General features: G+C 40.0%; 1 protein-coding gene across 4 annotated transcripts in view; it reads right to left on the minus strand.

Annotated features, from left to right (window-relative positions):
- The window catches only part of LOC118151553 (uncharacterized), a 95228-nt gene that overhangs the window by 66022 nt on the left and 6729 nt on the right, over positions 1-22477 (minus strand). The window contains exon 2 of one of the 4 annotated variants that reach the window (XM_035291588.3): positions 17128-17232. The exons of 2 other annotated variants lie outside the window; for them this stretch is intronic. In XM_035291588.3, the coding sequence (XP_035147479.1) occupies positions 17128-17232 (105 nt within the window). Of the gene's footprint in view, positions 1-17095; positions 17233-22477 lie in introns of those variants that run through there. One more of the 4 variants, XR_013532314.1, reaches the window with a different exon arrangement.

Below are 22477 nucleotides of genomic sequence, written 5' to 3' on the forward strand. Positions count from 1 at the left end.
GCTAATCATTAGATGATGCTAATCAACTGTGTAAATTATGTTTTAAATTTACTTGAGTGTTTTACGTAAATCAATATTGAAAATAAATTTCAATGTGTCTTGTCTGCGTTTATACTCACCTTCAAAGTGTAAGTACCTAAGTTTAGAATTAGTGTTTAAATATCCATTTTTATTAATATTTAGATTTTAAAATATTAATACATACACATATATGTACATATACACACATATATATACTCCCAACACTTTTCTTCCTTGACATGCTCACCAGAAATTCTGGAAAGCAGGTGATTTTTTTTTCTCTACCTTTTAACTACAAGTGGCACTGACTCATGTTTGGACAATGAGATAGAACTACTGGGGGATTCTGAGAAAGCCTTTGCTTTGCTTTGACTATTATAGACAGATAAATGATACATTGGAACTTCAACCGATAATAAGGAACTGTTATTCCTTATTGGAATAACACCAATAATAATCATTGGAACTTCAACCGATAATAAGGAAGTGCTAAGAAAAACGTACGTGGTTGTTGTTATGTTTTTTCTACTTCCTGTCTTGAATATAAATATAATGCCTGGAGCATCTGCATCTATCTTATGACCATGAGGAAACAAATACGGGTTAAAATTCTGTAAGGATAGCAGAGTATATAAGTAGAGAGATTCTGATCCATCAGAAATCTGGCGAGCTGTTGACATGCCTTGAGACTGCCATTCTGGACTTCTTGTTAGAAAAACAATAAATGTCTTTATCATTTCAATCAGATTTTGCTCTTTTTTTTTTTTTTTTTTTTTTTTTTCCTGAGACTGAGTCTTGTTCTATTGCTCAGGCTGGAGTATAGAGGCGCCATCTTGGCTGGCTGCAACTTCCACCTACCGAGTTCAAGCTATTCTCATGTCTCAGCCTCCTGAGTAGCTGGGATCACAGGCCTGCACCAGCACACCTGGCTAATTTTTGCTAATTTTTGTATTTTTAGTAGAGATGAAGTTTCACCATGTTGACCAGGCCGGTCTCTAACTCTTGACCTCAAGTGATCCACCCACCTCAGCCTCCCAAAGTATTGAGATTACAGGCGTGAGCCACCAAACCCAGCCAGATTTTGCTTCTTATAGATACCATTATTCCTAACTAATTCATTTTGGCATTCAAGTACCTACACCATCTAATTTGAAGCTCCCATTTCATAAGTATCTACCTTACTTGGCTACTGAATCCCTACAAAAATCTTCACTAGTTTCCATTATCTAGAACACTTCCTAACCTTTCCTGCTTTAGCAACTCAGCTAATGTTCTTTATTTTCCCCAAAATTCTTTTTTTTTTTTTTTGTATTCTTCTACCAACAGTGACTTCCCTTCTCTGTCTCTAGTCTTGCTGCATAGTCTTCAATACTCAGCTTACATTTCACTTCTTCCATGAAAACTTTTCTGATCTGTCTGGAGATTTACATTGGTGAATTCCTATGGAACTTGGCTCTGTACAACTAAAGATCACACCCAAGCCCAGAATATAATTACTTATGAATGTGTGATCTCATCTTTAAATTGTAGTCAACTGAAATTGGATTGATGTTATTTTTTCCCCTTAGGGAGGGGTTGGACTTTGGTATTCAATCATTTTCTTCCCCTAAATGAATGGATAAATGAACAAAAGAAACAGGTAATAAGTATCTAAAATATAAAGTAGGTTAGGAGTTACAGATCTGAGAAGTGGTGAAATAGACAGGACTCCCTAGATAGAGTCAAAGGGGACAGTATATTTTATTACTGTAAAGAGGCCATGAAAAGTTCTATCTAGGTGCAGGACAACAAAATGAGGTTTTGGTCAGTTGCAAGAAATGGAATACCTCTTTGGTCTCAAGTCACATTTTGACTGTTGTGTGTGGTGGGATTTTGTGCATTAGCTGTTTTCTTACATTTAATGGGGACTGAGCACATAATTCTATATACCCTACAAAGAGAACTGGGACCATAAAATATTCTAATTAAAAACTGTATTCTTCATGGTTTTATTATTATATACTTTTTTGTATTATAATCTAATAAGCTTGCTTAGAAAAACACATTTTATTGTTTTTGAGTCATATCCCCATCTTGAGTTTATTAAACTTGAATTAAAATAAATTACTCGAAAAACAAGGCTATGTTTTCTACACTGGAACTTGAAAAGCCTTTGAAACAAAATGATATGGTTTGGCTGCGTCCCCACCCAAATCTTATCTTGAATTGTAGTTCCCATAATCCCCAGATGTCATGGGAGGGACCTGGTGGGAGGTAATGGAATCATGGGAGCAGTTACCCCCATGCTATTCTCATGATAGTGAGTGAGTTCTCATGAGATCTGATGGTTTTATAAGGGGCTTCCCCCAACCCTTCACTCTGCACTTCTCCTTGCCTCTGCTATGTGAAGAAGGTTGTGTTTGCATCCCCTTCTGCCATGATTGTAAGTTTCCTGAGGCCACCCAAACCATGCAGAACTGTGAGTGAATTAAACTTTTTTCCTTTATAAATTACTCAGTATTGAGTATTTCTTCATAGCAGTGTGAGAAGAAACTAATATACTAAATAAAGTTAAAATTGAAAACATTAAGCAAATTTAAGTCTTAAAAATGGTAAGGCCTTGCCCATCTCAAATACAGACATTTATTACAGCAGGATAGTTTTCATTTTTGTCTTTTGGTCTTTTCCAGTTCGAGATGCTTGTTTAATGTTATGTTAAATGCCTAATATTAGGTAATAAATTAAGTTATTCATGCTGTGCTTAGCCCCTTCCCACCTACCTCTAACAGCAAAAGGAGCTGAAGATAAACAACTCCATAACAGGAAATACACTATACATATGTTCAGACAGATATATCCATGGTCTCAAAGAGGGAGAGGGAGAAAATAAGCTTTAGGAGAAAATATTTCAAATATTTGTCTTTCTCTTCCTATTATGTTTTAGACATATGTATTACAGAAGAAAAAATTGCTTAGCAAATTAAGAAAGTCCACTAGTAATCCCTAAGGACTGCTGTCACTACTAGGTCCTGATGACAGGCAACATTCTGAAGAAATATATCTAAATCATGGGCTTTTTTTTAAAGTTAAGAAATCCAGAAAAGCTATGGGTTCTGATTACAGATTCTGGCACAATTTCAATGACAGCTTTTAAACATAATGTCTTTTAATTGTAAACCCACATATGGGTCCTTTATTGGCCAAGTTCAGGGCCAATTTCTTCATGCAAGCCTGGAACCCTATCTACTCCTTCCTGATCTTTCAACACTTTTCAAGGAGTCAGCCTCCTTTCTTTCCAGAAAGCAATCACCCATTCTTTCAACTTCATGTCACTAACATTACTCATCACAGTGGAGGAACAGAAGAGGGTAATCATATTTTTTGAATGTTGGAAACAGCCCAAGTTATAAATGTCTTTCAAATTTGCCTTGTAGTTCCCTAGTCTATCACATAATTTTCTCAGATGCTATTGAAGGTTTCCTTTGTTTGTTTATTTATTCATTCGCTCTTTCATTTAACAAGTGTTTATCAAGTACCTACTATGTGCCAGGCACTGTTTTGGACTTTGGGGACACATCAGTGGACAAAAATCTTAATAAAGTGTGCATTCTAGGGAGATAAATGATTATAAACAAACAAAAAACAAAATCCAATCATCTACCAAGTGATGATAAATGATATGAGAAAAATAAGCTGAGTTGGTAGAAAAGAGAAAGCTGGGTGGGAGGGCTGCAGCTTTGTATTGGGTGATCAGTGAAGACTGCTCTACTATTAGTCATTGAGCAGGACCTGAAGGAAGTGATGGGTGTATTATACAGATATCTGGGAAAAGACTCATTTAAGCAGAGGAAACAGGAATTTAAAAAATCCTGAGTGTGCTTGATGTGTTCAGGGAATGGCTAGACCACTGTGGTTGGAACAGAATGAGCAATGTATTCAAGGATGGAGGAAATGACATTGGATAAAACAGAGCTGGGGCCAGACCAGGGTCTTGGTGTCCACTTTAAGAACTTCGGTATTTACTCCAAGTGAGATGGGAAGCTATGGAAGAACTTTTAGCAGTGAAGTGACATGATCAGATTTAAGTTTTAAAAGGATCACTTTGACTTTTATATTGAGCCACAGACTATTTAGGTTCATAAACAGAACAGTTATAAGTCCATTGTAATAGTGCAAATGTTATATGAATTCTTGTCTTATAAATGTGTACATTCAGGCCAGGCACAGTGGCTGACACCTGCAATCCCAGCACTTTGGGAGGCTCAGGCAGGTAGATCACCTGAGGTCAGGAGTTTAAGACCAGGTTGGCCAACATGGTGAAACCCTGTCTCTATTAAAAATACAAAAAATTAGCCAGGTGTAGTGGCACATGCCTGTAGTCCAACTTACTCAGGAGGCTGAGGCAAGAGAATCGCCTGAACCCAGGAGGTGGAGGTTGTAGTGAACCGAGATCACAGCATTGCACTCTGGCCTGAGCAACAGAGCAAGATTCTGTCTCAAAAAAAAAAAAAAAAAAAAAAAGAAAGAAAGAAAAGAAAAAAGAAAAAGAAAAAGAAACATATACATTTAGTCCAGTCTGGGTTAGATATTTAATCATGATGCTGCCTCGTAGCCAGCTTCTGGGTTTAGCAGTTTCTCAGAACCATTATAACCTTCCCTGATCTTATTTCCATACACAGGCCAATCTCTTCCTAATTCATCTATACCCAACATAACCCTTATGAAATCATCCTAGGGGAGAAAGACATTCCACCTTTTGGCACTCAAACTTTTCTCCTCTGGGCTTCAAATGTTTTTTCAGGAAAGTTGCCTTCGTAACTTTTTCTTTCTTCATCCTTTTAAAAATGATTTTGGTTTTACCTGTAGTGCATTCAATCATATGTTACCAAAGTCAGTTCTGGCTTTAGTTGGAACTCAGTTTCCTTACCTGCTGCCTAAAATGAGTCTTTCTGCACCTAGTATGTGTCCTGTGGTGGGTGACATCCTTCTAGGGGCACTAGTGCCTCATTCTTTAGCATTCTCAGAATTTTCTTGCTTCCTATACCCCTTATATCTCCTTAAAAGCTCATTTTTCCAGTCTGAGATGTCTCTTGTCCAGAACTCCTTTTATAAAAAATAATGATTGACAGGCCTTCAGCCTTCATTCCATTTTTCAGTTCTGACCACCTTCTCCCATGACCTATGCCAGAGGTTTCTGGCTACATAACAGCCATATTAGCTCACAGTGTGTTCTGTTTAGCCCATACGATGCTTTAAAAATTTTTTGAACAGTTGCCAACACTTAAAAATCATGAAATTTATATAAAAACTAATTATTTTCATTTCTCTTGAAAAATAGGAAGACTTGGATAAACCAGATGTGTATGATTATATGGCAACAGTCAACCAGAGCTGAGTAGTCATTTGACAAGGTGCATCTGCAGTTCTCCACTGCCTCAGCCAGCTGAGCGCATGCTCTGTTAAGTTCCCTGCTTGCTCTTCCCTTTAGACATTTGAGTGTGACACTAACAGTTTCCACTGCCATTCTCCCACATCCCACTATCCTTTCAGATTATTCTAGGGTCTTCCACTGACCCTGAAGAATTATTCAGGACTATGAAAGAAATCTTTTAGATTATATTTTAAAATAAAAACACCACCACCTCTCGACTAATGGAAAACAATGAGACATAACTTTCACATAGAAAAGAGTGACCAACTTCTCATATATTTTCAAAATAAGAATATAAATAGATGTTGGTTAGTTGTACAATTTAGCACAACCTGGGAAACCACTGGACATAAACTCTGACCTTACCCTTAGCCTAGCCCTCCCTGACCCCATTCTCCTCTAGCAAAGCCTTCTGAAGTAAGATTTATAAGATGACCAACAATGCAACGCAACTGTGGACAAAAATACTGACATTAGATTTGCCATGGGCACTCATCACAAAGTTTCTATTGGATTTTGGCCCATTTTCAGATATCTGTATAATGAGACATAAATTCTCCAATATCCCATTAGAGTTACTAATCAGTCTCAATTCAGTGGAGTATACATATACAAAGATGTGTGTATGTGTATTTCTTCCAGTCACTGCCTTTAGCCATACCTAATTCGTTCTCCATTTGTTGTCACTTAACACCATCTGGGATAGATTCCATAAATTTTCAGTCATGCTGAGCCGTTAAAACTCAGTTATTTTAAAGCATCCACCTCAAATTTGATTTAAATCTCTTCCCTCCTTTGGATCTTTCTTGTGTGGTTTTTCAGAGGGCTCTGCAGAACCTGTTGCTCCACAGTTTCTTAACTGGGAGATTCAGCTTGAACTCCTCCTCTTCCTCCTACCATCACCCACACATGCACCCAACACATAGCTTCTTGTTACTGCCCTCCCCCCATCTCCACCCTTACTCAAGCAATCACCTTGTGGGCAGGGCAACATGCCTACAACCTGGCTATCTTCTGACCCACAATCAACTCACTCATCTTTGCCAGAAACGGTGGTAGGGCAGATCTGACCCCTCTCCTTCCTAGTGTTTCTTTGTAGGTGCTTCCCCAAACCCAGATTGATGTAAAGACAAATTAGCCAGTTCACAACCTAATCAGATGTTTAACCAGGGCATCCATCCATTCCACTGAGGTTGCAAATCTTGCAAGCCCCCAGCCTCTTAGTTCTCTCTTGCCTTGGTGAGGGGAAAGGAGGTGTATCATCTCTCCTCTCTCTGGGGAAGAGAGGCGAATCATCTCTAATTCCAAATCCTACAGATTCTCTAGTTTCTCCACTGAGGCTCACCCTTTCCTCTCCCCAGTTCTTTGTTTATAAAGATGAAATTGAGGAACTGTCACAGAGCTTTGCAGACTCTGTGTAAGCATTGAGGAAAGTCTTATGGTTGGCTTCTCTCTTCAGAAAACAGGGGCTTCACAATTTCACAATGTTGTTCTGTGTTCTGAGCCTTGCTGCCAAGTCTGGGGAAACCCTGTTCAACATCTTATTATACTCTTCTCTTTGGGCTGGCTGAATCAGCTGGAGTCTACCAATGAGTGGCAGAAAACTTGGCCCAAAATGACCCTGGCATTGAGGAAGTATGTTGTCTCACTTACATAAAAAGTCCAGGCTAGGCGCGTTGGCTCACACCTGTAATCCCAGCTCTTTAGGAGGCCACAGCGGGTGGATCACCTGAGGTCAGGAGTCTGAGACCAGCCTGACCAACAGGGAGAAACCTCATCTCTACTAAAAGTACAAAATTAGCAGAGGGTGGTGGCGCATGCCTGTAATCCCTGCTACTTGGGAGGCCGAGGCAGGAGAATCACTTGAATCCAAGAGACAGAAGTTGTGGTGAGCTGAAATTGCACCATTGTACTCCAGCCTGGGCAACAAGAGCAAAACTCCATGTAAAAAAAAAAAAAAAAGTCCAAATGGGATGATCTGGCCACATTGATTCCTGTCTCAAAGGGCATCTCCTGGTCCCTAGCTCCACTACATTTCCTCTGGATGAAGAAATAGTAGATGGAAGAGTTGTGGGGTCCTTGAAGAGGACCCCAAGTCTCACATCATTACAAGCCAGCTTTCCCAACTGTGCAAACAAAAGTCTTGGAAAATGCCTTGGGTTGTGTGTCTGTCCCTGATTGTGTCACAGTGCTCAGTGATAGCTGATGTCACTCTGAGGGCCAGTTGAAGTTTGTAAATAACTTCACTCCATTCCTCTTAACCTCCTAGCATCCATCAAAGAAGACCATGGATTTTCCCGATCCAAATGTGTCCAAACTTTAACTGAAGGCACTAGGTACATGCTAGGACCTGAGTTGAAGGTCTGGGCTTAGTAACATAATGTAGCTATTTCTGGGTTTCAGACAGGCATAAAGACTAGTCGTTAAAAAATGTAGGGTCCTAGAGTAAGAGACCTGAATCCAAATCATTGCTTCACCAGAGCAGAAAACCTTAGATAAGTACTTAACTTCTTTGAGACTCAGTTTCCCAAACCAGAAAATGAAAGCACTGAGAATACCCAAGTCATTGGGTCATTAAGAGGATGAAATACAATACCTGGCACAATTATTCTATTAATATATAAATACATATTATATATGATATAACATATTAATTAATATATGTATTAGTTTGTTGTCATGCTGCTATGAAGAAATACCTGAAATTGGGTATAAGGAAAGAGGTTTAATTGACTCACAGCTCTGCATGGCTGAGGAGGCCTCAGGAAACTTACAGTCATGGTGGAAGGGGAAGCAAACACCTTCTTCACAAGGTGGCAGGAGAAAGAAGTGCTGAGTAAAGAGGGCAAAGCCTCTTATGAAACCATCAGATCTTGTGAGAATTCATTCAGTATCACAAGAACAGGATGGGGTAGGCTCTTCCATGATTCACCCATCAGGTCCCTCCCACAACATGTTGGGATTATGAGAACTACAATTCAAGACGAGATTTGGATGGGGGCACAGCCAAACCATATCAATAGATAACTTATATAATAATATAATACATATTATTATATAATGTTTAGGACAAGGAGATGCTCAATAAGTACTATTTTGTTGCTAAGTACTTTCCCTTCTGGGCATACAGAGCAATACTATGGAAAACCATACTAAATTATGAAGTTTCTAGCAGTGGCCAATTTGTTAGTCATCCCAGGCAGTAAGCAGATTTTCCTGCCATTTCTCCTATTATCCTTTGCAAGTAGCAAATGGAGGACCTAGCATTAGAGATGGAGGGTAAAGGAGACTTCAGTATCTGAATTGTCTTACGCACTGATGTGTGTGTGTATATATATATGCATATACACACACACATATATATGTGCGTGTACCCGCATATATGTATATGCATATATATGTATAGATGATGTGTGTATGTGCATATATGAACATGCATATATATGTGTAGATGTGCGTGTGTGTGAGACTAGGATATTTATGCCAGGATTATGCTAGCAGAGGTTCACTGATCATTTCCAAAAAGCAACACAGGATACTTTGGAGGCTATGCCAAATTTAAGACACGTATGATTTTAGCAACACCACAAGACGTTGCTGAGGCCTTCTACTCTTAGATATGTTTCCACAAAAAGAGGAAAATCAAGGCATTTTTGTGGTGTCATTTAATGCAAAGCAATCTTGCTTAAATTTCATATTTGAGTAAATTGTAAAAATACTGATGACATAAATTCACATTTCTACAATGTGCTTTTAACATTTATTTATTTATTTATTTTATTATTTTATTTTTTTGAGACAGCGTCTTGCTCCTGTTGCCCAGGCTGGAGTGCAATGTCACGATCTTCGCTCACTGCAACCTCCACCTCCTGGGTTCAAGCAATTCTCCTGCCTCATCCTCCTGAGTAGCTGGGATTATAGGCATGCACCACCTTGCACTGCTAATTTTTGTATATTCAGTAGAGGAGGGGTTTCACCATGTTGGCCAGGCTGGTCTGGAACACCTGACCTCAGATGATCTGCCTGCCTTGGCCTCCCACAGTGCTAGGATTACAGGTGTGAGCCACGGCGCCTAGCCAACATTTATTTTTAAAAATAAATAATACTAGAATTACACTTGAGGATTTCTTTTTTCTATCAACTAGAAATTGTGACTTTCTGTGACCTAAAATTTTGTTTATTTGGGGGACAGTAACAATCTTTCCAAGTATGCTATGTGAATTATGTTGAAATATTTGGTGTAACTACAAAAATGTAAATGTAGCAAGAGCCTATTATTTCCAAATTGTGCTTCAATTTATTTTAACGATAAGATATCAACTAGCACCCTCTTGTGGAAATGATTATTTTAGATATTGGAAAAGAAAATATTACACAATAGCATGGTGGCATACCTATCATAGATGTATTTTTTTCATACACTCTTGATGACTTCAAATTAATTGCATAGTTTTGTTTACACACAAAGTCTAGGAGAAGATGTTAATGTGCCTCACAATGGTGATTCCAGATTTATACTCAAGACATTTTCCCCTTAAGTAGATCTTAAGCTGTCATCTGATTCAATTGGTCTAAGAATTTTAATGTATATTTCACTTCAAAAGGTTGAACTAGATAAGTACACAAAAATACAAATAAAAGTACTTTTTACAAGCTTTAAAACTGTGATCTCCTATCTGTATTTTTTTTCCTCTAGCATCTGCGCTGCCAAAATTCTCTTGATGCCTTCTCCTGAGGGGATAGGTTCTGACCCAGACCTGAACCAGTTCTGACCAAATGTGAAATCCTCCAGGAATGTAAGCCACCCTGCCTACCTCCAATTTTGATTGATTGATTGTTTTGGGAGAGGGTCTTTCTCTGCTATCCAGGCTAAAGTGCTGTGGCATAACCATAGCTCACTGCAGCCTGGAACTCCTGGGCTCAAGCAATCCTCCTGCCTCAGCCTCCCAAGTAGCTAGGACTACAGGCATGCTCCATCAGGCCCAGGTAATTTTTAATTTTTTTTTGTAGAGATAGGGGTCTCATTATGTTGCCCAGGTTTGTCTTGAACTCCCGGTCTCAAGCGATCTTCCCACTTCAGCCTCCTAAAGTGCTGAGATTACAGGTATCACCCATCACACCCAGCTCACCTCCACCTTCTTAGTGGCTGGTCACCCTTGCTATATGAGAGTATATAAAAAAGAACAGTCACACTTGTCTAAGAGTGAAAGTAATTTTCTTGGGCTTAGAATTCTCTGATATTCAAGGTATTCAAAGATAGGATGGTTAACTGCTTAGTTGGCAATTGACAGAATGTGTTCAAGTTCAGTTAGTTATTTGGGCTCAATCATCTTCATGGTCCCTTCCAATATGACATTCTAAAGCTTTTGTATTTAGTCTAATGGTTAGACCCATCGAATGAACTAATCACTGCTATTGCTCCTCTTTTATTCCTGAGATAGCCATTAAGATTTGAATGCAGTCCTTGCAGCATTGGTCTGTACCTTTCCCTGAAATTGTTCTTTCAAGTAAATTATTAGAACCTTCAAAGGGCCATTCAAAGTGCACGTTAGTCCAGGCAAGGTGATGCATACCTGTAATCCCAACACTGGAGGCTGAGGCAGGAGGATCACTTGAGCCCAGGAGTGTGAGACTAGCCTGGGCAACATAAGGAAACCTTATCTCTATGAAAGTAAAATAAAAAACCTTAGCCAGGTGTGTGTCTGGAGTCCCAGCTACTTGGGAGGCTGAGGCCAGGAGGATCAGTTGAGTTCAGGAGAATGAGGCTGCAGTGATCCATGATCACACCACTACATTTCAGCCTGGGTGACAGAGCAATACCCTAATCTCAAAAAAAAAAAAAAATGGCAGTGTATATTTATCAGGGCACTGGACCATAATAGCAATACTAGGCCCTTTAACCATTAGTTTTAATCAAGTATAAATAATCAAGGAATACATAAGTTTTCTCCAGCAGAGAACTGTCAGGTATAATTAAGGGTGATGTGCTGATTCAGATAGGGAAGTGTGCAATGTAGAAGGCAAAGGGGCACATATTCAAGGGAAACATGGAAGCATCCTGAGATGAAGGACAAGGGTGGGATGTGGGGTACAAACAACCCAATTCAAATCCTAGTTCTGTTTATGTTGTTAGACAAATGGCCCTAGGTAAGTATCTGAGACTCCCATGTCTGTCAAATAAGAATGATTATATTTACTTCACAGGGTTGTTGTAAGAATTAAATGGCATAAAAACAATGAGAAGCACACAGTATAATACTTAATCCAACAAGGCTCTCAAAACCTGCTAGCTTTACTTTTTTTGTTTTGTTTTGTTTTTCCTTTTCTCCCCCCAACCTTTATTTGTATGTGTGTGACAGAGTCTCATTCTGTTGCCCAGGCTGGAGTGCCAGTGTTATGCTCACTGTAGTCTCAAACTCCCAGACTCAAGCCATCCTCCTGCCTCAGCCTCCCAAATAGCTAGGACTATAGGCGTGCACTACCAAGCCTAGCTAATTTTTAATTTTTTTTTTTTTTTTGTAGAGATGGCAGTGTCATTCTGTTGCCCAGGTTGAGCTAGCTTTTCTTACTGCAGAAAATGTCCTTGATGTTTAAGGATTTAACCGCCAGGGGCTTGGGGTGGGGGACACACTAAATGAATATTTCTTACATAAAATTAAATTGTGTTCACTGATTATCCCTGATAGCCTTACCTGATGAATCAGGGGGTGAGATCTCCATCTTCCCTAGTATTTTACAATATTTTTCTAATAATCTTTGATTACTGATTGGGACATATTTTTATCTCTCAGCATTTAGATTCACACAATGTGAGTGCTCTTAGCTCACCTGGATTCATATATCTGTGTGAGCAGATCTTTGAAATTTTGACCTCCTTTGCCTTTGTATTAAGGACATTTCTGAAAGCTGAAAACAAAAACTTTTAGGAACCAACAGCTTCTTGTCTCTACAGTGAGGAATCCCCGGGAACTTTGGTAGTTGAGGCCTGACTATTTAATAATTCAGTTAACTATAAAATCTGTTAGGTTTATAAACTTGGTGATCACAGTTTATGTTAGGAATTCATTTCTGAAGACTTAGTAGCATTCAAAGGATGCGTAATTTAAGACATACTATTGAAGAATAGTATTGGTCATTTATTAAAGCTGTGTCAACATGTGGCAAGTGCAAAAATAGCATGTTTGAAAAGTAGCCATTTTTATTAATTTTTAATTAATTGATTTTGATAATTTGATTGATTTTAACTAATTTATTTTCATTTTAGTCACCATTGTTCAAAATGTTAGACAAAATTAGACTTTTACTGTTTTTTTATTTGGATGACTTCTAGTGCACGTGATTGAAATGTACATAAAAGGCAATAACCCTATAGCTTAATTTTTGTGTTAAGAGCTTAATGTTAAAATGGATTTCCGAAGCTAAGTGAAATGTGATGAAGGCTGGACTTGGATAATGTTAAATAAGTGTTAGGTTGCTTTGCTTTGTTTAGTATGCTACTCAATAATTTGATTGAATTCCTGAGTAAAATAAATAGATAAAGGGCTAGGAGAATTGACCAGCATTAAAAATGTCAAGGTGGGGTTTCATGGACCATATGGCAGTCTGACCACATGCTAATTTAAATAAAATTGAAGAAACTTCAACAAGACATATGCATGATGACAGAGAGAGAGAAAGAGATTGATTTCAGTGGCTACCTGGAAGAGGAAGAGCAGCGGGAGGAATGGGATGAAGGGAGCTGGAACACAGTCTAGAGTGTTTAAACAAAGGACTACAACTGAGGAGGCTCTGGTTATTCCTCAGAAACCTGGAGTGAGAGATAAAGCACAAAGGTGTGTGGGGGTGAGAATGCAGAGCAAAATACAGGAGTCAACTGAAGATCTATACCTAGAAAAGTTGACCCTAAATTCCCAGCCACTAACCTCTCTGTATGCACACAACTTCAGGTAACCAGACCCTTAGATCCTAAGAAACAAACTGGAATGATCTCTCTGGCTTTTATTTCGTATAATGCTGTAGAAAAAGCCTATCTGGCCACAATGAAGTAACATGAACCAGATTTACCCTTCTGAAAAAAACTGGACAAAATATATGAATCAGCAGTTTTTCAGGACATTGAAAATCAGGCATTGAAGAAAGTGACTCTGAGAGATGGAAAACCAATGAAGTAGACAATACAATTGGCACAGCTCACTGCTTGGTGAGAATTTCCAGACTGCAGCATAGGAGAGAAACCATGCAGAAACCAGTGTTTTCCTTGAGTTGAGGACAAGGAGAGGAGAATCTGGGGAAGCCAAGTAAGCTAGATCACCAGAGAGGAGGGACATGAACATAAGGGGAGCTCTGGAGACCTGCTGAGGGCTCCTTTAAGCATTCAGCTGAGTCCTGATCAGTTGGTACATGTGTGAGGAAACTACCCAAGGCCAGAGAAAGAACCAAGGTAGAGGGTTAGGAAAAACATCTGTAGAACTCACAGGTTCAGGACTAGTGCCCGTTCCCAGCAGCTGACTGGAAAACCTCATAATTCACAGGACACTGGGTAGAGTACTCAGAAGAATTCTGCCACAGTAGTGGGTAAAATTAACCCAGATTAACACTGGCTTGATCCTGCTTAACAAAATATATAAGCAAATCCCAAAAGAGTTGATCTTTTATATTTGCTATATCTTTTGCTTGAATGGGGCCTTTTATTATTATGTATTAATCATACCATGCTTTAATATTACATCTTGCCATAAAATCTATTTTGTTCTATGTGAATATAATCATATTAGCTTTTGTTTAGTGTTTACACCATGTATTTCCATTAATTTATTTTCAATCTACCTGCTGTTTTCCCAAGCTTGATTTCCCTGTGCAAGGGTTTAGAAAATGTCCTCAAAGAAAAACACTAAAATGAATATGAGATTTACCATGTGTATTTTCCTCAGGACTTTAACCCTTGTCTGCAGATGATAGCAGCAGAGGGCAGATAATGGCTAGGTATATGGGGTGAGTCCCCAGTGAAACCTGACTTTCAAGTCAGAAAGTGTCCCGGGTAAATCCTCCAACTGGATAGAGAACCTGCCTTGCTGTTTGGCACACTTTCCTCTGATTGATCCTCATTCTACACCTATTTTACATATACCTACCCTTCCCTAATTAGTTTTCTACACTTTCTTGCCCACATTTGAGTGATGTCTTTGCTTTGAACTTTTTTTGCATACTCACAAACCAATCAGCACACACTCCCTATTCTGAGCCTATAAAAAGCCCCAAGTTCAGCCATACTGGGGAAATTTCCTGTGTTCAGGTAGGAGAACCAACCTCTGCATCCCCTCGCTGAGAGCTTTCCTTTTGCTTCATAAATTCCACTCCACTCACTCTGATGTATGCATTCCTAATTCTTCCTGGTCATGAGACAAGAGCCTGGACCTAGCTGAGCAAAGGACAAAAAATCCTGCATCACAGACAGTTGTTTAATACATCTTTTGACTTCTTACATTTTTTGTGAAAAGGTAAGCATGAATTCAGCTACTCCATCATGACCAGAACTGGCATTGTCCCAACCATTACCTAGTTTACAACATTTTTCTATTGTTTTCTCTCCTAGTCTCCTCATCCTTGTGGGTTTATGCCTTTTAATATCACTTTTCAGAGGGAGAAGAGTTAAATAGGTGCTCAACTTGCTGTGTTTAATCAGAAATCCTCATCCTCACTCTGCTGGAGTTTTGCCTGAAATTGCACTTTTGTATATTTGTTTGCTTTCTCCCCTTTCCCTGCTTACCTTTCCCACTTTCTTATCAGTATTTCTGGGGAGTATTTCTTTAAAAAATGACTTCGTTTTCTCATTTCAGTTGATACTTCTGGGGAACCAGACCTAAGGTAATTTGATATTATTCATGTATTAAGTTAAAATGCATTTATATTCTATAACCATAATTTCCATGTTTATTTAAACTTGGCTATATATTTTCAAGGTTCAGTTTGCCATTTTTTTTTTACAATGGCTTTCACTTCAATTCCTGTTTAATTAGATTTTATTATATGGAATGTTTTGTAAGATAGTTCTATGCATACTATATTTCCCAAATTATTTCATATTTGCCTGCTATCTTTATAGCTTAATGACAATATGTCTGAATGTAAGACATGAAAGGCTCAGTTTCTTTCCCTCAGCATTTTGCAGACAATGTTCTGTGCCTTTTGATACTAAATGTTACTGGAAGAAATCACAAAGTAGCTCAATTTTCTTCCATGTGTAACTTTTTACATTCTTCCCAGATACCTGAAGAAGTTTTATTCTTAAAATTCAATAAAGATGAGGACATATTTCATTATGTTTCTAAATTTTATTGGAATAAATTGTCCTTTGAATCTGCAATGTAAATTCCTCCTTTGAGAAAGTTGTCTTCTATTACAACCTAAAACGTAAGTCATATCCCATTTGTGTATTCTAACTCAGGGACACAGATTATCTTTATAGTCTGCGGGTTTTATATCTATTCTGCCCTTATCATGTTATCTGTATTTGTTTAACCTCTTTTCTTTTTTTCTGCGTTCATTGAAATTGACTCCAGTTTTTCCTCCAGACCTGCCGTTGAATTGATAGCTGCTAGCCATGTATGGCTATTTGAATTTAAATTCATTAAATAAGTAAAAAAGTTTAAAATTAAACTCCATGACTTCACTAACCCACCTCACGTGTTCAGTAGGCACTTGTGGCTACTGTATTGAACAGCACAGTTACAGAACATCACAATCACTGCAGAAAGTTCTGGACAGTGCTGTTCTCAAGCAATAATGAGTCTCTACCACTTGTGGCATTTTCCTCTTTCTCATTTATTTATTGCCTGCTTCTGTAATTGTATTATATTAGTCTTTAACACTTCCTTATAACCTTTTATTACTATGTTATGGCTTTTTCTTATACAAATTAGTGTCCTTATCAACTATTGTGGTGTAAAGTACACTAGGGAATTCTCCCTTTGGGAGGAGGATTGCTTTTTACTAGAACATATACTTTTATCTATTATTTGCACACTGCCTTTTTCATATTAGCTTTATTTATTTGGGGCTGAAATATATTTTTCCCTCCTTAAACTGCTTTAAGTTTTTCCTATTTCTCATTTTCCTGAAACTTAACAAGGAAAGATTTGTCTAAACCTGGTTACCACGCTGGTAATGTGGCTGAATTCTTCCTTACTTCTTTTCTCTTTCCATTAATTTAGGAACTACACTGCAAGGGTCAGCAAATACGGACTGTGGGACAAATTGGCTCATCTCTTTTTGCAAATGATTTCACTGAAACAGTTATACTCCTTTGCTCTTTGCCTCTGGCTGCTTTCATGCGCAATAGCAGAGCTGAGTAGTTGTGACACAGATCACATGGCTTGGGAAGTCTAAATATTTACAGTCTGGCCTTTTATAAAAAATTGTGCTGACCCTTGAAGTGGACTGAAGAAAGAATTATTTGCCTTTTACAAAAAATTGTGCTGACCCTTGAAGTGGAGTGAAGAAAGAATTATCTGTGGCCCAAGGGCATGGGGTAGGGTGAGAATAGAGTTGGAGGACATTCTCTGTTAGTTAAACTGGGCTGTTTCTCATTTGCAGTTTTGTTAAAGATGTTCAGTCTGGTTTATTTAGTCTTAGTTCAGGCTGCCATTACAAAGTGCTATAGATTGGTTGGCTTACAAAAACAGAAATTTATTTCTCACAGTTCTGGAGGCTGGAAGTCTGAGATCAGGGTGCCAATATGGTGGCTGGGTTCTGGTGAGGGTTCTTCCGAGTTGCCAACGGACAACTTCTTGCAGTATCCTCACCTGGAAGAGAGTGTGAGCAGGCTCTCTGGAGTTGCATTTATAAGGGCGTTAATCCCATTCATAAGGGCTCTACCCTCATGACCTAATTACCTCAAAAATCCCACCTTCAAATACCATCAGCTTAGGGGTTAGGATTTTAACCTATGCATTTTTGCGGGGAACACAGACCAGCAGTCCGTAACACATCACATTGCCAGGTATATTCTCTTTCAGTCCAGGGATAAACTTGAGATTCAGATCATCCTCGAGCCTTAGTTCAACTTGGACATTAGGAATTCTGCTACTTTTAAGGAGATGTAGCTCAGTTAATACTCTTGCCCTATACTCAGGCACAAGTAATTTCTATGCCAGAGCTGAAAGGCTAATGAAAGGTGGGTCTGACTTTCTTACTGAGCACTATTAAGACTAGAAGAACATCACCTGGGCCATCCATCAAGGACTTTGGGTTCAGGATCTTCCCTTACCTTCACTGCCTTAGTTCTTATTTCTATTTCGATGAAGACTTCTGCTTCACCAACTTCCCTTTGGTGAGATATTGCAGACTTTTTCCCTCAGCACTCCTTTTTAACACTTCTGAAAAGGCAATGTTAGGAGTTTTCTAGAGCCCACACTATGGTCCTCAAAAGTGGTGGCTCATGCCTATAATCCCAGCACTTTGGGAGGCTGAGGTGGGAAGATCACTTGAGGTCAGGAGTTTGAGACCAGCCTAGCCAACATGGTGAAACTCTGTCTCTACTAAAAATACAAAAACAAGCCAGGCATGGTGGCGTGCGCCCATAATCCCACCTACTCAGGAGGCTAAGGCAGGAGAATTGCTTGAACCCAGGAGGCGGCCATGTCAGTGAGCCAAGATTGCACCATTCCACTCTAGCCTAGGTGACAGAGTGAGACTCCATCTCAAAAAAAAAAAGGAACTTTGATTTTTAGTGTTTAACAACTTCTGTGTGGTATGTTTTACTCTTTTCAAAATCTATTTGTTGCGCATATCTTAGATTTTTGCAGAAACAAAATTTCAAGATCTGTCTCTCTTCTGGCATCTGAAACTGGGGGATTCTATATACACATTTTAGAAAATGATCAGTGAAGAACGTATTTGCAAAAAGCTGCTGTAGCCATGTTCTTTTGTTTTAAGGTGAATGATTTGCAGTTGGAATAACTAACCACAAGGAGGTGTGCTTCTTTTAACCTAAATTTCCTTGAATAAACTAACAAGTACAATATATACAGTTTATTCTGGCTTTTGCTTTTATGTGAAATGACCAATGAATAAAATCACACATGGATGCAGGATTTTAAAATTGCTCACTGTTCCCCAGGAAGAGCTTTATGATGTGCCAAAGGATTATTTTTCTGGCATATTTCACATCCTTTGGCTATTTGTTGAATAGCCTTGAAGAGACCCTTTTCTGTAAAAATAGATTTGGCCATTCGATGTGTATTCTCTGTACTCATATGGAAGGTTTGATGCAGGGTTTTAAGTACTTTCCACTGACTGGCAGCAGGTAGGGCACTTTTCCATCCTCTGTAGCTAGCCATCCTGAAGGAAGATTATGCCCCTGGGAGATTGTCCATTCTACCTCTTCTGATGAGTATTGAGATCTAGCTCCCTGGAGAGGGTTTTCCCATATTAAATGTCCTTCTACAAATTCTTGTCTAGCTGCCCTTTGTGCCTCTAGGTCAGCTTGGTGATTGCCCTCTGCTTCCTGCTCCTCTCCTTTCTGGTGGTCTCGGTAGTGTAAGACTGCTACCTCTTTGGGTTCTTGGACAGCTTGTAGTAATTCTAAAATTTCCTTATGATATTTAATGGGAGTTAGGAACTCTCTTTCCTTCCATATGGCAGCATGGGCATGCAGAACCAGGTAAGCATATTTGGAGTTTGTGTATATGTTTATCCCCTTTCCTTTTCCTAATTCTAGAGCTTGAGTGAGGGCTAATAGTTCTGCCAACTGGAAACTGGTTCCATGAGGAAGGGAATTATTTTCAAGCACTGTTTGATCGCTGACTACTGCATATCCTGCCTTTCGAGCTCCATTCTCCATAAACGAACTTCCATCAGTGTATAAATTAAGGTCAGGATTGGCTAGAGGAGTTTCTATGAGATCCTCTTGAGCTACATAGTTCTGGGCTATAACCTGCTGACAGTCATGTTCTGTCTGCCCCTTCCTCAGAAAGAGAAGTAGCTGGATTGAGGGCTGCTCATGTGCACAGCTGAAGTACAGCCCTTTGAGCATTGAGGCCTGATATTTGAGTAAGCGTTGTTGGACAGCCATAAGCCTCCTTTATAGGCTAGAATTACAGCTAAATCATGTGAAGTCCATACAGTTAGAACTTTCCCTTGCACTCTTTTAACAGCTTCTGAGACCAGTATAGCCACTGCGGCTATGACCTGCAAGTAGAGTGGCTAGCCTTTGGCTACTGCATCAAATTTCCTTACTTGGGTATGCCACCAGTTGTGGCATGGTCCCCTGAGTCTGGGTGAGAACCTCCAGTGCCACTCCTGACTTTTCCATAACATATAGGGAGAAGTTGTTCCCTGTAGGAAGACTTAGAGCTGGAGCCTGCAGTAGTGCCTGCTTCAGGGTCTGATAGACTGCCTCATCTATAGGGTCCCATTGTATTAGATGGGTGTTAGCCTTTTGGGTTTCCTTAATCATAGTGTATTGAGGTTTTGCTATTTCACCATATCCGGCAATTCACAACCAGCAGAAACCAGTTATTGCTAAAAATCCCTGCATCTGTTTTGAGGTCTTTGGCCAGGGAAGGCCAGTATGGGTTGGAGACATTCTTTATCAAGGGCCTGAGTGCCCTTAGACAAGACAAGCCCTAGGTATTTTACCTCTTGCCTACAAAGTTAGGCTTTCGGTTTGGAAACCTTATATCCACAGATGGCAAGAAAGTTGAGGAGGTCCTGGGTGGCCTGCTGACACTGGGTCTCTGAGTTTGCAGTTAAAAGTAAGTCATCCATATATTGAAGAACCAGGGTACCTGGAAGCTACAACCAGGTACCTTACAGAAGCTAGATTTGGACATTCCAGAAGGAAAGTGGGCATGTGCTGTAATGAGAAATATCTCACCGTCATTACTAAGGTCTTGAGCTAGAGCCTGGCTAAACAAGTGGGGGCTATCTCAAAAGCACTGGGGTAACATTGTCCAGGTGCTGAGAATTCTGGTCTAAAGGGTCTTTAAAGGCAAACAGAAACTGTGAGTCAGGATATAATGGAACACAGAAAAAAGAATCCTTAAGATCCAGGACTGTAAACCATTGTGCCTCTCCTGGCATCTGAGAGAGTAAGGTGTACGGTTTGGGTACAGCTGGGTATAAAGGGATCACAGCTTCATTAATAAGCCTGAGATTTTGCACCAGCCTCCATTGTCCATTAGGTTTTTGTACACCTAAAATTGGAGTATACAAGGGCTGTTACGGGACTTTACTAGACTCTGAGCTTTTAAGTTCTTTACAATATTCTGTAGCCCCTTTTTGGCTTCTGGTCTTTAGGGGGTACTGTCCTTGGTAAGAAAAAGAGGTGGGATCCTTTAGCCTTATTCTAATTGAGCATGCATCCTTTGCCCATCCAAATTGTCCATCCAGTGCCCAAACCTCAGGATTACTCCCTTCTTGAAATAATGGGCAGCACAGAGGGATTTCCTCCCTGATGATGTTCATATAGATAATGGCTCCTGCTCTGGCTAACAGGTCCTGCCCTAGTAAGGGAGTGGGACTTCCCGGCATTATAAAGAAGGCATGGGAGAAGAGCATATCTCCCCAGTTACAGCTTAGGGGCTGGGAAAAGTATCAGGAGACTGCTTGTCCTAGGACTTCTTGGACAGTTACAGACTTGGAGGACAACTGTCCAGGACAAGAAATTAAAATGGAGAAGGCTGTGCTGGTCAGTGTCCAGGAGGAAATTAACCTCCTGGCTCTCTATGGCTAACTTTACCTGGGGCTTGGTGAGGGTGATGCTTTGTGCTGGCACTTGCCCCAGGAACCCTCAGTCCTACTGTTGGGTCATGTGGTTAGCAACCTCAGGTCCTGGGAACCTTCATCCCCTGGGACAGTGTGCCTTTCAGTGATCCCGTTGGTATAGTAGGCAAGGACAAGGTGGTGGTCCATTTCTCTGGGGGCAATTTCTTATAAGGTATCCTGCTAGACTGCAGTGGTAGCAAGCTCAGCCAGAGTGGAGGCTAACTCAAGACTTTCTCTCCTCTGAGCCCCGTGGGTCTGCTTGCTTGAAGGCCATGACTAGAGCTGCGGCTTTTCTCTGGTCTCTCCTGTTCCTTTCAGCCTGTTCCTCCTGGTCTCTATTATAGAACACTGAGGTCGCTAAGGTTAGTAATGATTCTAGGTTCTGTTCCAGCCCAGGGCCAGCTTCTGGAGCTTCCACCTAATGTCTGACCCTCAGTGGAGTCTGGCAACAGGGGAGTATACTTTCTTAAGGCCTCCTGTAACTGCTCAAGGAAGGCTGTTGGGTTTTTTCCCTTTCCCTGAGTTATGGTGAATAACATTGCATAATTCATGGGCTTCTTCCTAGTTCGCCTTAATCCCTCAAGAACTCAGGTTAATAGGTACCTCTGACGCCAGTCCCCCTGTTCTGAGTCAGGATCCCAGCAAGGGTCTGTGCTAGGGACTGCTTATCTACCTGTAGGAAGTCCATCCTTATTCTCTGGCATCATTGATTATGTACTTGACCAAGATACCAGGTGTCCCCAAACTCCTGGGCCACTGCTAGAGCAGCCTCTCTCTCATTGCTGGTTAGGGTCTGACTAAGCAATAACATGATATCTTTCCAATCCAATTCAAAGGACTGACCCAGGCCCTGCAGAACATCTATGTACTTGTCTGGGTCATCTGAAAAATTTCCTGTCTGCCTTGATTTGCTTTAAGTCAGAAAGTGAATAGGGAGTGCGCACCTTGGTGGGACCAAATTCTCCTCCCACTGCCTGCAGGGGGTAGAGCTGGGGCACCCTGGTAGCTTGAGGTGCCTATCCACTTTGGCCTTCCCTGATTCCACTTGGGTGGCAGGAGCTGAGGAGACTTGTTTACCTTCAGTGGAAGAAGGAGCTACAGGGAGTCCTAAATGTGGGAGTAGTCCTGAGGAGGGGCCTGTAGGGTATGGGGTACAGGTCTTACATAGCTGAGGATTATTCCTTAGACAAAAGAAAACTTGCACATAGTGGACCTCAATCCATTTACCTTCACTCTTCACTCTTACAGAACAGGTCTAATTGTACAATGCTGTTGTAATTT

Source organism: Callithrix jacchus, chromosome 2 (genome assembly GCF_049354715.1).
Source record: "Callithrix jacchus isolate 240 chromosome 2, calJac240_pri, whole genome shotgun sequence".
Classification (NCBI taxonomy): Eukaryota; Metazoa; Chordata; class Mammalia; order Primates; family Cebidae; genus Callithrix; species Callithrix jacchus.